The 17,672-nt window shown below is 42.8% G+C and overlaps 2 protein-coding genes across 4 annotated transcripts; one reads left to right on the forward strand and one right to left on the reverse strand.

Annotated features, from left to right (window-relative positions):
• Positions 1 to 4,045: 4,045 nt before the first annotated feature.
• Positions 4,046 to 7,714, reverse strand: SNRPD3 (small nuclear ribonucleoprotein D3 polypeptide). 3 transcript variants are annotated; one of them, XM_075770068.1, is made up of 4 exons: positions 7,690 to 7,714; positions 6,430 to 6,579; positions 5,102 to 5,294; positions 4,046 to 4,210 (listed from the first exon to the last, which is right to left on the reverse strand). In XM_075770068.1, the coding sequence occupies exons 2-4, from the start codon at positions 6,553 to 6,555 to the stop codon at positions 4,149 to 4,151; spliced, it is 381 nt and encodes a 126-aa protein (XP_075626183.1). In that variant the 5' UTR covers positions 6,556 to 6,579; positions 7,690 to 7,714; the 3' UTR covers positions 4,046 to 4,148. The 3 variants fall into 3 exon arrangements, with proteins under 3 accessions (XP_075626183.1, XP_075626182.1, XP_075626184.1); XM_075770067.1 differs by lacking the exon at positions 7,690 to 7,714 and adding an exon at positions 7,357 to 7,512; XM_075770069.1 differs by lacking the exon at positions 7,690 to 7,714 and adding an exon at positions 7,012 to 7,244.
• On the forward strand, positions 7,548 to 17,454 carry GUCD1 (guanylyl cyclase domain containing 1). Its single transcript, XM_075770066.1, has 6 exons — positions 7,548 to 7,915; positions 9,757 to 9,841; positions 11,324 to 11,489; positions 12,229 to 12,320; positions 13,904 to 14,145; positions 14,627 to 17,454. Exons 1-6 carry the CDS (start codon positions 7,879 to 7,881, stop codon positions 14,716 to 14,718), a joined length of 714 nt encoding a protein of 237 aa, XP_075626181.1. The 5' UTR covers positions 7,548 to 7,878; the 3' UTR covers positions 14,719 to 17,454.
• Positions 17,455 to 17,672: the final 218 nt, after the last annotated feature.

Genomic DNA, 17,672 nt, shown 5'->3' on the forward strand with positions numbered 1-17,672 from the left:
TCAAAAGCAGGAAGCTCCAGTGAGCCCTGAACCCACTGAACAGGAAAAGGTTTACAAGCCCACACACGAAGCAATGGAAAAGAATGAAAAGAAATGCTGCAATCTATGACAAAAAAAAAAAAAGGTGACATAAGGCCAGATGTTAAAAACAGACAGCTGTATCTATCCATTGTATCCTCTGTCCCAAAGAAACAGATCGCATAAGTTGCTGAACTAGAGGAATCTGCATGACCTACCTAAGTGCACATGCCCAATTAGCCAAGTATAAGGGAAACACAGCATCAGGCAACAGCTGGAATAACCTGGGTGCGTACGAAGCAAGCACACTGGGAACACTGAAGAGGAAAGAAAACAAGCTGAGTGTTTTCACACTAGAGTTTGTAATAACATTGAGTTTATGGATTTTATAGCAGAAGTCATAATTGTCACATTTTTTCCTTCCAGAGGGTTCTGGTTTCTTGTATTTCATTCTCTTACCAGCAGAGCCATCTAGTGGATGAGACATCATTTGTTAGGAAATTCTGATTTATCCCACTGTAAGGATAATTCGCACATCACACGTAGCATCTTCCAAGCAGCTTTTAACAAAACTGGCATGTCAGTCTAGTCAGATTTTAATCGACTAATAAGAAATTGCTAAGTGATATGTTTGTCTTGGCTGGGGCTTAAATTCCTGCCGCTGTGAAACTTCAAACTTTTCAACACTAATTCACAGTATCTTTCTTTCTGAAGAGGGTAAACAGTTCATCCTGGACTCAGCCTCATCCTGAATTCATAGTGCAAAACATTTACGCAAAATCCATTATCTTCTTCAAAGCTAATGCGGATTATCGATGTTACATGTTTTAAGTAAAGCTTAAAAGCTAAGGCAACACAAGTTGGAAAAAAAAGTTTAAAAACAAAGCTTCATTGCTATGTTCTCAGTGGACACTCACAAATGTAGAGGGTGAGAAACACCAGAAGGGGCTAGAAACTTCTTAAAGCAGATACACTGCAGAGTTTGTTCTATCAGTCAAACCTACTAGGAGGGTTATTGTTTCTTTCTGAAATTCATGGTTGTCCCTCTACCCCCAGCGCTGCTGAATGCCACATCAATTGTTTCAGAAAAGAGAGGAGATCTCAGTGGAGAGAACAGAAGTTTGGCATTGGACAGGAAACAGGAAGAGGAACTTTAATAAATAGAGCAGGTAAGCCAATCATCATTAGTGGAAACAATCCCCAACAAACCTGTTACTGCCAGGCAGCTTTAATTTGCTTAAAAAGCATTTAGTCATTATACTCTTTAGGGTTCCCCTTGGTCGTTCAAAACCTTTGCCATTTCAGTAGCTGGCTGTGGTCAAAATGAGTGCCATTTCTCCCTGCCCTCTGCAAAAGGAGCGAGCATCTAACCTTCAGAAAAAGGGTACATGCTATTTAACAGTCAGAAGGAAACAGTGAGACACAAAGCCAATAGGCCAAATTTGCAGCCTTGCCAAAATGTTGAATCTCTTTCAAAAAAATACTTTTAGTCAAGTCCCCCATCTGTGGCTTACTTCCTTTTCCACCTATTAATTCTTTTTGGAGGCTTTAAAGAAAAAGCAGAGCTTTGAGGGCTGGGAAGTACCAGACAGCCCGGCAAAAAAAAAGATGTGGCAATCCTCACTTAGTTTCCTCAAGAGATTACAGGGAGACCCAACAGAAACCAGACCCAAAGGGGTTCTGGCAAAGTGATTTCTCTCCGCTCAAACTGCGAGTACTCCTCGTCTCTCCTATTACTAAACAGGATGATGGTAACTTCGTCACTCACTGTACATTAGCCACAGCCAGGATGACACCCTTTAAGAACAGCTTGCCATCCTTCACCAGACACGCTCCATGCCATACTAGTTTATATTTATGTCAATTATTTGTTGCACTAAGCAATATCAGGTTTCTATTAGGTGTTTACTTTGGAAAGAGAAGGCAGCTCTAACTGCTAAGGAAGCATCCTGTAACATCTTTCAGCAGATACTTGCCTGAAGCAATACAGAAAGTAATCATGTATTGTGCCATTCCTATTCTGCCTGTTGACACTAGTGTAACTCCATTGTACAAAAACTCCAACTTGATTAGCAACACAATCACAAGCCTGATGTATTAAAAGCAGTAAAACCCAGTTAGCTGACTGCAAATAAAAGACATCTATTTCAAACAGCTGTAATATACCACCATATAGCAACAAACCAAGGCAGTGGATGTCAACATAAACGTTCTTACCTACCAATCCATTTCCAGAGATCCCAGACATTAGCATGTGATGGTACAAGCAGACAGGTCAATTCTTACCATGAAGCTCATAGTACAGCATCAGGATGGAAGTCTCCTTTGTGCATTAAAAAAAAAAGTCAGTCTCAGTGGGCACCTAGGATAGAGACTCAAAATGGACTTCAGCTTCATGCTGATTTTAAGATGGTCTTTCTCAAAATAGTCTTGTGAAATTCAGAGGCCTTTACTTAGGCAGGGGGAGGAAACTGCAAGAGAGGTCTTCTCTCCTAGAGCAAGAGCTAGAACCAAATTGATTATTAAAGTTCCAAAAAGTATAAACAGCTGTCACTACCAGTGATTAGAAAGGTTGTAGTTTGCATATAGACTAGTTTCACTGGCCTTGCCTTATGCAGGTACACTCTCAGAGGGAAGTGGCCTGATGAACTGCAATCAGTCACAATTATCTTCTGAGCGACTGTGGATTTGAGGAATATTTCCACAAGGAAGCGTTCAATACCACCACTGAAGCCCTAAAGAGCTCATTTTAAAAGGTAGAAATGATGCCTTCAGGAAAGCATTACTGCTACAACATGACTCACATGCCATGTTTTGAAGCAGGGCTTTGTGAAAACTGTCTTGTCTTTTGGACAGGTTCCTCAGTCTAGGCATAAGACAACACTACAATGTTTTTATAATTAAGCTCAAGCACATCTTAAACACATTTTAAGGAGGTTTGTAATACAAATATTTAGGATCATTACTATCCAGAAGAACATGTAGCAGGGTTTTTCTAGTGATACGAGACCAAATACAGCTTTATTTACAGACAATTCAACAAATGAATACATTAGTTCCACTTTCATGTCTGCACGCAAGGGAGAGTCTTCACAGCAGAGGCAGAAAAGCAAGACTAGGTATTTCATACATGTACAGACTGATAACTGATTGTATGCAAGTATGTGATTAGGTACAGAACTCTTACATATTTAAATATTTCAACCCTTTAAGTCATTAAGTCAGCCACACTATATTTTTAGCAAAATAAAGTTACAACTACATTTGGCTTCCTGCAGATCAGCTGGTGATCTATACGACTGTATAAATGTTAAGACCAAAAGCTAAAGCTGATCCTAAGTTTCGTTCAAAAGATTAGCATATGTATTGAGTTGTATTTAATGGACAAGCATTTATACAACTTCCATCATATACCATGCACTACTCAAATTTACAAACCATTTCAAATTTATCCTCAAAAATGCCTGTTTTAGATTCTGTCTTCTTTTCCCAGGCAGAGGGGGAAAAAAACCTCCACAAACAATGTGAACGACTAAGAGTTAGACTATAATTTTTCACTGCAAATATAGACCTAAGCTATCAAAGTTGTGTGTTCCTAATGAAAAATCCTCCCTGTATCCAAAGAGAAAAATAAGAAATGCAAGAATACAAGCTCAATGTACAGCTCTGGAGATAGACCTCTATCTATTGTAGATCCATATAAAGCAGAAGAACATAGTGCTTTCCCTCTCAGGAAGCTGCCTCTGTTTGGCTGTATGTTCCATAAATGCAGCTGCTAATATGACTTTAAAACATACTATTTAAAAATTCTTCATCAAGAATACCTTCTAATTCTTTAGAGAATGAACAACAGGACTAAACAAGAAAAAGGAAACATGATGATCTTTAGAACTCAATGCATCACACAAATACAAAGTAGTCGAATCCAGATATAGAGTCCACTATTTTCCAGACAAAGCAATTGAGTTTTAAATCCACCTACAGTGTATTTGCCCAAGAGGAGTCCTGTCATACAAGAGCAGACAAGTTTTTATCAGAAACATTTATTAAACAAAACTGATACCAATGCACATGTAGTCAAGTTAATACCCCCTAATAAAAAAAAAAAGGCATGTTGGTCAAGACCAAGATTATCTTCGCTTCTGGAAGATGTTGCCACGGCCCATACCACGGCCTCTTCCTCTTGCGGCCACTGAAGAAAGAAAACATCAGGGATGACATGAATTTGATATAACTGCATATTTATCTCGACAACTGACAAGCAAAACACAAATAACACTCAAAGTCTCTTGCTTAGAAACAAGCAAATGAGGCTATCCAATGAAGTTTGGAGAGCGATATAACAGGAAAAAGTTTTCTGTGAGAAGAACCAGAACTATTGGTTCCACAGTCTTGTTACTTAGAACAGATGCAGTGAATCTTCATACACTTTGTGCTCCTTCTAATCAAACACACAGATTTCTAGCTCAAGAGATTTAAAACCCCAGTCTTCCACGGTTTTACAACAGAACTCAGTATGCTTCAGTAGATGTTAGTCCCCCACGTATCCTTACTGCATTCACTAAAGTTAACCAAGGACTCTACAGCCCATGATTATTACTCAATCTTGTTATAACTAGGCTGTTCCCCTGAGAAAGGTACTAATGAGAGCGAACTACAGAATGGCTAATAGTTACAGCTTCCCAGTTTAAGTACCTCCTTAAAAATCTGAATTTTTCTACAAAAGCTTAAGAACAACACTGGTATCCTCCCCTAAGTATTCCAAACAGCTAGCAGCCACAATTACTGCAAAACAGAAAATGAAGTTCGATATAAAGCCTCTGTTTAAATAAGACTACTCACTGTATCTAAATTATTGTAGCAGCAGTATTATGCATTTGGATAATTGGGCGGGTTGAGTCTTGACTCCCACCGTAAGATGAAATATACAGAAAAATAAACTATCAACCAGTAATATTTCAGTTTCTTATAGCGTCCATTTCCTCAGTGATAGAGATTAAAGTTTTCCAGCTCTTCTACAGCAAAACAGGAGGGGGGTGTGTGTGTGTGGACAACGACACAACCATAAACAAATTGTACGCACCTTGAGCTTTGAGAATAGCTGCCTTTCCTCGCCCAGCTCCAGAACCCTGGTTTTTATTCTTCATGCTCTTTAGCATAGGAGCGTTCTTCAACATATCTGGTAAAATGAGAAACCGTATCTTGCTACCTCTGATGTACACCTGTTCAAGCTGTGCCACTCGTCCATCTCTGTATGTCACCGTTATGTTGGACATCTGGAAAGTAAAGATCAGTCAGTGCTCGCAGAGGCCTCTAACACAGCTCTGTATTCCTATTTCTCCTGCCTGCAGAATATACAGTCAGGTTTTAGTACTAAAGGCTTTCCAAGCATACTGTTCTCTCAACTGGAGTTGTGACACAAGGCATGCAGGAACCATTTAAACACACTCCTAAGCCTGCTACTATTCAAGCAGGCCAAGGACTTTTGCTTTCTCCTGTTTGCAAATAAGTTTTGTTAGCTTTGTTTTCTGTTGTGGTTTATCACCAGCCAGCAGCTAAGCACCACACAGCCAGTCGCTCACTCTCCCCCCCCGGTGGGATGGGGAGGAAAATCAGAAGAAAAAAGGTAAAACTTGTGGGTTGTGATAAGGCCAGTTTACGGGGACAGCAAATGGAGAGGAAAATAACAGCAATACTCATAAAAGAATATACAAGGCAGGTGATACACAATACAATTTGCTCTCCACCCAAAGCCTGATGCCCAGCCAGCCCCCAAGCAGCGACCCCTCCTCCCCAGCCAGCCCCTTAATATACTAAGCATGATGTCATATGGTATGGAATTCAGCTAGTTTGGGTCAGCCGTCCTGGCTGAGTCCCCTCCCAGCTTCTTCTGAAAATTAACTCTATCCCATCTGAAAACCAGGACATTTTCTCATATTGAATCAGTTTTAATAAAGCTATTCTAGCCCTAACTATTAAGGAAGCATTTTGATTTCAATAATGACTTGCCTAAAGTCAATCAAAATTAAGCCCTCTTTGGATGCCTAAAGTAGCATGCACTAAAAAAAGCTTCTATTTCTTAAATCAAGGTTTGTTTCTTCTTATGCTCAGTGGCTTTAAATAAAGAACTCCAACGTAAACATTGTTCACAGAACAGAATCTTAAGAACCCTGATAATATTGACAGGAATGCCCAATCTGACTCTAAAACCAGAAAGAATAAGCTCTGGCCTCTTTGGAGCACTCAGTAATCCCGAGTCCATTTCACTATGATAAGGGCATGCAGCAGTAGTTTCTTTATCCCAAGACAAAAAGCAACAGTCTTTTAATCACACTGCCAATAAGCTAGCGCTCAGTCTTTCCAGGCACAGATGAGACAGCCTTCCCCCCATCCTTCTGAAGTAGGTTATACCTGACAATTCATGTTGTCTTCAGCTTCAATCAGTTTGCCTCGGTAAACTTCTCCTGTATTGGTTTCACATGTCACAATATGGCCTTCAGCCTCATGCAGGACTTTGATTGGCACCCCAATTGACATGTTTGCAGTGCTGTGGCTCTACACCTGAGATAACAAAAAAAACCCCAAAGGACATAATTACAAAAAGAGTTGTACACTAGGTTTTACCTACACAATCTATGATCCTACCCTGTCTAAAGCACTGATTTTCTCTCTTGCCCAAGCATGCCATATGCTTTGACAATGCATTAATAAAACTTCTCTAGAAAGACATCCATGGGAAGAAAAGACTTAAAAGATCAGCAAAAGTAAGCCTTTTCCAGGTCTCTTCTGGCCTGGAAAATCACTTTGCAAATACCAGGTAACTGGACCTCTTGTATCAGCAGGTGCACCTCAAACGAAACAGTCCCCAGTGCATCCCATAACGGTACAGCCAGCCCGGCAGACCCGTGGGTAGCACAGCCACGCTCGCAGAGCGCATCACCTCAGCAACAGGCTCCACCAGGAGGGAGCCCAGCCCACACCACATGCACACACCTCGGCCCTGGGGAGCGCCTCTCCTTCACTTGAAGCCCCCCAGCCCTAGCCCTGCCCCAGGGGCTGGGGAAGGACTGAGTCCGGCAGGGGAGAAGCCAAGCAGAAGCCCCAAGGCCTGCACAGGCCGGCGGCTGCTCCACCACCGCTTTGCCCCCTCAGGCCCGAACGAGCCGACAGGCCCCAGGGGATGCGACGCAGCTTGGATGCTTCCCCGCAGCGCCTGGAGAGAGAGGGAAGGAGACCCTACAGCTCCCGGGACACGCAGGACGCCGAGAAAACCCCGCTCAGAGCCAACCCGCCGCCACTCACCGCCCGCCAACCGCCTCAGCCCAAGCCCGCGCTCACCGCCTAATGGCCTCCTCCAGCTTCCCGCCGTGCACCGCGCGCCGGAACCGGAAGGCGGCGGGAGCGGCACGGCCCCCTGCCCTTCCCCTTCTCTTTCCTTCCCGCCCCGCCAGCTCGCCCGGGGCTGCCGGGCCGCGTTGCCTCGGCACCACGGTTCCGCCGCAGTCTTGTCCCGCCGGCCGGGGGCAGCCCTGTCCCGCCGGCGGTGCCCCGACCCCGGGGCAGGGCTGGCTACCGGCGCGCCCCGCGCTTCCCCGCCCGCCTCAGGTCGCGCCCCGGCCCTGTTTCCCGCGCCCTCCGCCCGCCGTGTCATGCCCCTGCCCACCGACACACCCGACCGCCGCCGCCCACACCGCGGCGACGACGCGGGGCAGACGCCCCGGGGCCCGCCCCCCCGCAGCCCCCGCCCCCGGGGCCGGGAGGAGCCAGCGCCGCGCCGAGGCGTGCCGGGCCCCTGGGCCGCGCCGCCGCCCGGGCCGGCTCGGCGGGGCCGGCGGTGAGTGGGCGGCAGGTCCCGCCGCCATGAAGAGCCCGCGGGAGGCTGGGGAGCCGCCGCCAGGTCAGTGCGCCCCGCCGCGGCAGCGGGGCCGGGCCCGGCCGCCTCCCGCAGCCCTCCCTCTGCGGGCGGCCGCCGCTCGCCACCGGGGAGCGCGGGGCGCCGGGCAGAGCCCTCCGCGGGGTGGGGGCCGGGCGGCGGGGTCTCGGCGGCGGGGCCGGCCCTGGCGGGACGGGCCGGACACCGACTCGGGCCGGGAGAGGGAGCGCTAGGTACGGCCCTGCCCGCGGCGGGGAGCGGGCGGATCTTGCCCTCCTCCTCCTCGGAACCGCCGGCGGCCCTCTCCACCCTCCCGGAGCCGCGAAGCTGCCGGTTTTGCCAACGGCAGCAGTGTGGAATTACTGGCTCCGTCTGCAAATTCTTTGCGCCGAGGAGCTGGCAAACCCGAGAGGTGTTTTCAGTGTTATTTTCAGGCACAGTTCAGGCTGTACGGCTGGTATCCTACCTCGGGACAGCTGACAGTCACCACTGAAGTCTAGGTGTGTTGGGAAACAGGATGACTGGAAGCTGAACATCCAAGAAAATGAAAGTTATTACCCTTAGAAATCTTCACATAGAAAACGTGCACCTCTTCAGTTCGTCTTGGGACTTGACAGAGGCCCTGGGTATTAACAAAAAGGCCCCAGCATCATAACATGCCAAGAAAAAAATGGTAATACTTAACAGATCCTGGTTTGAGGAGAATCTGGGAATTGGGTTTTCATTTTTTCTTTGGGATAATCGAAGCACAGTAATTTAGATTAATTAGAAAGACTGGATATACCAATGGGTATGCCAGTCTTCAAAGACAGGATTAAACAGTGGCACAACTATGGAAAAATATTTGGAGTCAAAGTTCAGAATATCTGTATTGGCTTATGCCTACAGTAGGCTATAGCTTTGCTGAAAATAATGTAAGATTACAAGCACCATTATCTAAAAAGTTTTATAAATAAAATTACAGCAAAACTAGACCAGTCTATGCTGATCTTAATGCATTTTTATTGCCATCTTAAAGGTAGTTGACCTTGTGTTAACAAAACTTTTCAAAGGTCTTTTCTAGATCAAAGGTTATCGAGAAAAGCCCTTTATGATTAACTCACTTTGACATTGAAGTAGCAATAACAGGCACACTTCAAGTCCTGCAAGTGGTAAGGGCGTTTCTGAAACCACCACACTACCAACCCTGTAAAAATAAAAACTGAGGCAGAGCGATGGAGTTACTTATATTCTGGGACTTTTTGGCTGAGATTGTTCTTTTTCCCTCTCCCTTTGTTGAGTTATTGAGGGAGTTAATACAAGAGGCCGACAGGTGCCATTTATGAGTTTTGTTAACCTAAAATTACGTAAATTACAGGAAAAGGACATCTGTAGACAAGGCTCAAATCTGTGGGACTTGTAAGAGATTAACACCTAGAGATCTTGGTGTGTCTGGTTTCTCACAGTTTAACACCTTTTGTGGCACAGAAATACATTCAGACACAAGAGAAAAGATGAATACCTGTGCCTTACCTACTATTATTTAGGAGGGGATACAGCTTCATCGTTAGAGGCTGGTGGGTATGTCACCCCACCAAAAAAGAATAAAATGAAACTCCCTAGGAAAAGGGAGTGAACCATACAGCACAGTGATCCAGGTATGGATCAATAAAGGAATAGGAGATTAAACCACACGCTTAACTGTACAGAAATACCAAACCTACATTCCCTTAAGAAAGAAAGAAAGAAAATACCTGCCAATCAGATGAAGTTTCTAAGTTTCTGCCACTATAGTGCTGAGGACTTTTAATGCTGAGGTATGGAAAAAATATTCCTGTATGAATCTACTTCTGTGTTTTACTCACAATGGGGTGTTTTCACTACAGTTGACTGCATCCAGCTGAAAGTGCCAGTCATTCAGCAGTTGTACCACTGGGACTGCGGGCTAGCCTGCTCCAGGATGGTGCTTCAGTAAGTGACTCTCTTGGTTTGAATGGGTGGGAAATCCCAGCTCACGGGAGAGGGGTGGTGGGAAGCAATGTCCAGGGAAGAGGTGTGCTGAAGCAGCTGTGAGTTTGAGTCTTACGAGATCAGATATTGTCAGTTACCCTTGGAGAATAACTGCTGCTTGGGCCTTGCACAGCTCTTCAGAAGGAGCAAGGGAAAATAGAAACTAAGATGAACCTAAGACCCTTTTCAGTAATTGACTGTTTTGACAGATGCAAGATATCTGATCAGCTCTAAGAACTTCACAGGTTGGCATGCCTAAGCTACTAAAAAGTTACCCCTCTCTCCTGTTGTTACAATTCAGAACTGATACTTAGCACAGCAGTTCACCCAATTCCTTTCCGTGTTTTCAAGTGACAAGTAGGTGTATCCCAGTTGATGAGTATATACTGCCTCTGTCCTGCTGAGCCCCCGATCTGTGGGATGAGTGGTTTTGTTCCACAAGTAGTTACAATTTCAAAACAATGCACTGTATTACCCTTTGGGGTTTTTTTTTTTGTTTGTTTGTTTTGTTTGGTTTTTCTTTTTTTGAACTAGTAGCTGTCCTGCTGAATTCCTCTTTCCTTCCACAGAGGAACATGAGCTTAGGTGCAGGAGAAATACCTATTTAGATGTCCACTTAGTAGATATGAAGCAGAAGATTTTCATTTCTCTCCATCCCTTCTGCCAAGACGTTAGTCCGTGTGCTGGTAATTTCCCATCTTGACTACTGTAACCTCTGCCTCTTTATTCCCTTTACCTCTTTGCCACTCCAGTCTGCACAAAACTCAGCTTCCAAGATTAATCTTCTCACCCTGCTGATCTGACCTTGTTCACCCTGCATTCTCAATTCCAGTCTTTTTTTTCTCTCCACTTACTTCCATTTGTTTTCTGACTTCCAGAACTCTCTGTAACTGCCTCTCCCTACCCCTTTGCAAGCTGTCCCAAGCTTCCTCCTGACTTCATCTCCCCTTTATTGCCTTTTGTGCCATCAGTGCCTAAGACGAGCTTCCTTTGAATATTTACCGACTTCCTTTAGTTCCTCTTTTTGAAATCCATCTATTGCGTGAAACAAGTTTTAGTCTTTAACGCTTCTTTCTGTGCTTGCTCTAATGTTTGTACATTTAGACCGTAAGCCCTTCAGGACAGAGTTCTATACTTGCTCAGTATAGCTTGCCTATTGTACAGCACCTGTACACTTCTAGCACTATAAAAGAGTCAAGATACCCATACAGTTCCAATTAAAAAGTCAGCAACAGATCCAGTTCAATATTCCCTACTCCCTTCCCTTAAATTTGTGGCTCCTTTGTGGGTGGTTTGTTTTTTGGTTTTTTTTTTTTGTTATCTGTTAGCCAAGCCCATTGTTTCAGTTTTTATGTCCTGCGATGTGGAGACTTGGGCTGCTGCACACGTTTTGCTTCTCCTAACATCTGTGCTTCCCCTCCCCTGCCTTCCCTAATACCATAGGTACCTGAATCATTTGGACAATGACGAATTTCAGAAAGCCATCCAGGAACTCCAGTTAACAAAGAGCATCTGGACTATTGACCTGGCCTACCTAATGCGGCACTTTGGTGTTAAGCATAAATTTTGCACCCAGACGCTTGGGGTGGACAAGGGCTACAAAAACCAGGTTAGTGTTCTTATCTACTGGGAGACATAGGAGAGTTTTAAAAGCCCTGTGTGTCCTGCTATAAAAGCTCTGCTGTGTTACTGACAATTAACCACAGTTCCTGTAAACAAGGTTTGCCTGTTTGCAAAATCGGCACAAATCAGTTCCAAAGGCAAGGCTAGATATGATCCCATATATTTTACATCTTTGATTCCATAATACAAAGTTTTTAAAAAGTTTTCATATAGTGCTCATGAAAGGTTCAAGCCTATTTGACAGCCTTGGAGACTGAAGCCCTCTATTTATCTACAGAACAGGTACAGCCTGGGCAGCAGCAGTGCTAGCGTCCACTTTCCCCACCACCGTGCCTCAGCCCTGACCTGGAAGAACCACCTCTAGAGGTGAGAGGGGAACTCAGCCTCCACATCCAGTGAGAGCTTGGCCTCTCCAAGATTGCCAAAGAGTGCCTATTGTGACAATGGCTTTTCAAATTCAAGCTCCTGCCCAGTACGAACCAGACAGGCTTCTGTCATGTAGGCAGTTGAATAGCTACTGGATGGAAATTACAACAATAACTGACCAGGAGTGAATTTAAATTCAGAGCAGGAATCCTTACCCTGTTACCAGTGAACTAAGGGAGCGATCTCTTAACCCATAGCCAGATCTCCAACTTATGCAGGCCCTTGCTAGCAGGGACTGTAAGTGGTGGATTACCTAAGGTAAACATCATTCCAGTTTGTAACTTCTGTTATCTCCACAGTCATTTTACAGGAAGCACTTTGACACAGAAGAGAATCGAGTGAATCAGCTCTTTGCACAAGCCAAAGCCTGCAAGGTGCTGGTAGAGAAGTGGTAAGCTTACTGTTTTCTTTCCTTTCTCTTTGGAGATTCTCTGGGACCCATGCTTTCCTTGGAGAAAGAGACGGAAATCAGGCCCTGAGCCTGTTTTGTGAATTACAGAGTCTTTCTACTATGTGTCTCAAAAAAAACAAAAAGTGGACATCAAGAGTTAATAATGAAGTTTGAGGGAAAATAATCACCACACAGAATAAGTGATTTAAAAATGCTGACAGGAGTTGACTATTACTTATGTTTTGAATTTGATTATCCATTAAGATTACCCAGTAGGGAGTGTCTACAGTACTCTACTTTGCCATTTTTGGAATTAAGGAGTGTGCTACGTGGGTATGCAACCCATTGTTCCCAGAGCTATGCAAACATTATAGCTCTCTGTTCCTAGACAGATGCACAAAGAAAAAGCTAGCATATGAGCTCTTGCCAAGGGGATGATGAAATAAGGAACCTCTATGAAAGAACTGCAAACCCAGAAGGGGAAAAGCTGCAGAACTGTTTCACAACCGACCGTGATATTCTACATGGGAAATAACTAAGTGTCCGTGTTCAACTTGAGTTGCATCCCTTTTTATACTGAAGTTGGATTTGGATCTGTGTTGCCAAAGTGGGGTAAATGATTAGGAATAAGAAAAGAATAGAGGGTACAGGGCAGCCATAACAGCATTTGAATGCTGCAATGCAACTTTCATTTAGCAGAATCGTTAAGCGTCCTTTTCAACATACACAGAGTCTGTATGGCACCATCTGTTTAACTAGAGCTGTGACAGGACAGAAGGGACAGTCAGTCCATCTTTTTTGTATCCAGGCAGGGACAGAGGGCACATCTACCTGTGCAGTGCTGAGGATGGGGCAAAGGGGAGAAGTGGCACTGGAAAAGATTAAAAAGCACGAGTTCAGTTGGTTAGTGCACACAGCCTGGACATCTGGAACATATCCAAGGGATGAGTTTCTAATGGATATGGAATATGCCATCTGCCTCAGTGAAGGACAACTTTTAACAGATGAGATTATAGGTTATGTTTGGGTAATGCTCATTCTCTGTAGGAGGTACTTAAGAAATAAAGCCTCAAGAGCATCAGGTAGTCCAAAATTGCAACTGGGAGAAACATATTCCTGTGTGACAGAGGCAAATCTGAGTTTAGTTAGTGATTATACAATGTGTAACAACTCAGTCGATTAAGATTTGGTGCTTCAGAGATAAGCTTTTCTAAAAGCAGGAGAGAACACGTCACTTACAATTTTCCCACAACAAAAGTTTCTCAAGTTACTGAATGAGTTGCCAGCTCCTTTAATACTGTTCTCTGGGGCATCTCATACATTCTGAGATTACATTTGCATTACTGCAGAATCCAGAGCTGTTGCTCTGCACTTCAGCAGCAGCAGTGAGATCAAAAGGCCTTGAATGACACGCGTTTTGTCAGGCTTTGTAGCAAAGCTTGCAGGGTTCAAGAGCAAAAAGCTGTACCTGTGATATAAAAATAACCATGCCAGCTGCATAAATACTGTCCATCATCACATACTTCATTGTATACCAGTCTCTTTCCTAAACTTAATAAGCATGTCTGATCTTTTTTCTGCAGCACAGTAACTGTTCAAGACATCCAAAACCACCTGTCCCAAGGTCATGTAGCCATCGTGCTAGTGAATGCAGTCCTGCTATTGTGTGATCTTTGCTCAAGTCCTGTCAAATACTGCTGCTTCCTCCCTATTGGACAGAAGTGCTTCTGCAGGAATCCTGACTACCAGGGCCATTTCATCGTGTTATGTGGCTACAACAAAGCCTCAGGGAGTATTTACTACAACAACCCTGCCTATGCTGACCGTGAGTAGTCTGTTCCTTTTGGGTGGCTTCTCAGCCACCACACTGCTAACATGTCTGTAATACAGAGCCACAGCTGGACTTCCCTAATAGCGTGCATGTATTTCAAACATCGCTAACCAATTTTCCAGAAGGGGGTTTGCCACATTAATTAAATCAGTGCTGCATTTTGTGCTGTGATTTACTTGAGGCATTGAGATACACATTCTAGTAAACTTGTTTGGCTTCCAGATGGGTTAGCTGGAGATGCTGAACTATTGTTCAGAATATAATAGGATGGCCAATTTAGTACCTACTTAGGGCATTACTTCAGTAAGCACTGCCTTGGAGGTGAAAAAGATCTGAGTACAGCTGTCACCTAAGCTGACAGGTCTAGTCTGTATACTAGTTACTTTTCTTTGTAGAGGCTGCTAGACCCAGTATAAGAGCCTTTCACAGGGAAATTCTTCTGAATTTTTAGTAATGTTTTGTTCCTTCTTAACAGGAACATGCTGCACCAGCATCAGTAACTTTGAGGAAGCCAGGACAAGTTACGGCACTGATGAAGATATTCTGTTCATCTACACAGACAGCTGACATCCACATGGGGTACTTCTGTCCTTTCCTGTGCAGTCTGCATGGCAGCTGGCTGCTTGTCTCAGGACTTCCCCTGCAGAGACCTTGCTCATGAATTGCAGTGGGATCTTAAACAAGGGAGGCTTTATAGACATTGATAGGACTATATTGCAATGCTGTCTTTAGTCTTTACTTTTTTTTCCTGATGATGTATCTAATTTTGCAATGTGTGTCTCAGATTTTTTTTTTTTCTCATTTTCAACATTGCACATTTGACAGCAGTTTTAAAATACAGGCCCAGAGCCTGTTCACTTTAAGCTTATTTTCAAATTAAACACATGAGGAAAAAAGCACCAAACTTATCAACTTTAACACTTTAATACATGCATAGGTTTAGGTAAACAAAACCAGGGGAAAAAAAAACAACCAGAAAATACCTGTTTCTCTCTGTCAAAGCATCAAGGGCTGATCTTCATCCTAAACTAAGGATTTGAGGTGCAGCAGGGTATTATAGAAGGAAAAAATATTAATTTAAACCACTTAAATAACAAAAAATGCCTTGCTGGCTCATCAGTATTGTCTGCATTGTAAGAATGAAACACATTTACTCAAGCAAACTTCCCATGTCCCAAATTCATCTTACACAGATTTAGCATTTATGCCACTGCATTAAATTTTAAATCGTAGTTATTGGAATTGTTCCCTTGTACTACAAACTCAATCTCGTCTGGCTAAATCCTCTAGGATGACTGCTCAGAGATCTGTATTGCCCCAGAAGTTTAAGTGAAGGTATTTCATTTGTACTAGAAGTCTTTATTGCTCTTTGCAACCTTTGAACATTATGCCACCTACACATGCCAGTTCCTGCAGAATCCATTGTAAATACAAACTTTAAACTTATTAAGCAAATACAGAAAATTATCATCCACACTAATAGTATACATTTTGTGTGTAAATTGTAAATATCTGACAGCATATACTGGACTGTAACTAAAATGCTGAATCAATTTGAGCCAAATTTTGCTATTGGTATTAGTTCAGTGACCTTTTAAGAAGAGCTGAAATTAATTAAGAGGGAATACACACATCTCTTTGCTACAAGTAAAAAGGCAGGAACTCAGATTTTCTAGCTGTTACACTGCAGCTGTATTTGGATTAAGCTGGAGTTACTGTATTCAGACATTATCAAGTGATATTGTTACCAGCCCATTCATAATCCTTTCATGTATTACCTGGGTTTAATTACTTTGCTGAGGAGCACTGTACAGTGTAAGAAACAGCCACCGTATTTCAGGTTCATCAATCACTATTTCCTACAAGTCTTGATCTCCACTTGTTGAAGTGGGTAGAAAAATCAATGTTAATACTGATGTAAAGCTAGCAAAATTTATAAGACAGAGCTCCCACACCTTTGGTATGGTTTTAGGAAAAGAACTGTTCCAAGTTCTGGAACTGCGTGGAATAATAGTAAAAGGACATTGTTATTTAGTGGTGGAAATAATAAATGGGAATCTACTTTCAGCACAGTAAATTTTCTAAGAGAAAACATTTTCTCTTATCAGTTGTTGACTTACTGAAAAGTAGCTGGAAAGCGTTCAGTAAGTATGCTTAGTAGAATCAAGAGTGCTCCTTCGTACAAAAGCTAAAATTAGTAACAGACATTTAAAATGCAGTAGCCTTTAAAAAGTTCCAAACAAAAAGTACGTGACAAGAAATTTTCAGTGTATCAAATTTTGTTTATCATTGGTGAAGATGGAATACATTTTGGCACTTATACTTGCAAAATGGGTAAAAATTAGGTTGTGATTTGTGACCAGTAGAACCACTACATTAGTGCCACTAGCAGAATCCCAGGAAAGAAAGATACAAAACCTATTACAGAGAATGCCTTCTGACTCCTCCAAAGTCAAGTCACCAGAAGGCTACTGATTTGGGAATTTTTATGTCCAAGTCCAAATTCATGATGTTTGACTTAGAGAGATTGTATTAGCTAAGTTACTAATTAACAGGTATGTAAACTACAGGTTGATAGAGTACGCCTTAACCCATGCATTTTCAGGTAGGTAGTTCATTCAATGCCATTAAACTGCCACAGGGTTTATTTTAGAGCAGGCTTGGTTAGTTAAATAAAAGCAGTTCTTACAAAAAGCTTGTAATTGACATTTAGCCTATTACTGGTTCAGTTATCCAAATGCGAATCTTGAGCTTATACATAGCTTTCGTGTTATGCATAATGCTACGTTATACATAACATGAACTTAAGGGCATGCTAAGCATTCTGAAGTGCACCGATAGGTGTAACAATATTGACTGTTAAATGTTTGGTACCCAGGGTTTAAATACTTCAACAAAACTGAAAGATAAACAAAGCCGTTGAAGCTCATACAGGCAAAAGGAGAGATCCACCATTGCAACAGGATCTCTTATAGCCATCACATGGAAGACAGCTATGAGAGATAAAAACACAAGGAAGAAACAAAAGCCAGGTGAAAAGACTGAGTATTTATGTGACACAAATTCAGATTAAAAAGCAGCTCACTGCACAAGCAACCAGAACATCTGCCTTTTCTGAATCTCTTGTTTCCCATTACAAGATTGTCTAATCAAAATACTCATTCTGAAAATGTTTTGTCACTTTGTTTCCTTCACGATGTCAACAGCAAAGGAAGGGGTATTTTACATGCAGGGATTTTATACATAAATATATTTTTATTTGTAATTAAGCCATTCTCAATAAAGGTTTAAAGTCACAGATTACCCTGTAATATAATGTAGCAAGTGCATTTATTAACTAGCTCATGAAAAATGTTTGAAAAAATCTTTAGCGGACGTGTTATATACTTAACTGGAAATGGCACAGCTGACATTGTAATTTGGAAAAAAAAATAAGAGTTCAAATATTTGTTTCAGCTATAAATTCGTAGTTGCTAGGCTGTAAATTGTATTCATTCTGCACTTCCTGAACACCTACTGCA

Source organism: Balearica regulorum, chromosome 17 (genome assembly GCF_011004875.1).
Source record: "Balearica regulorum gibbericeps isolate bBalReg1 chromosome 17, bBalReg1.pri, whole genome shotgun sequence".
Classification (NCBI taxonomy): Eukaryota; Metazoa; Chordata; class Aves; order Gruiformes; family Gruidae; genus Balearica; species Balearica regulorum.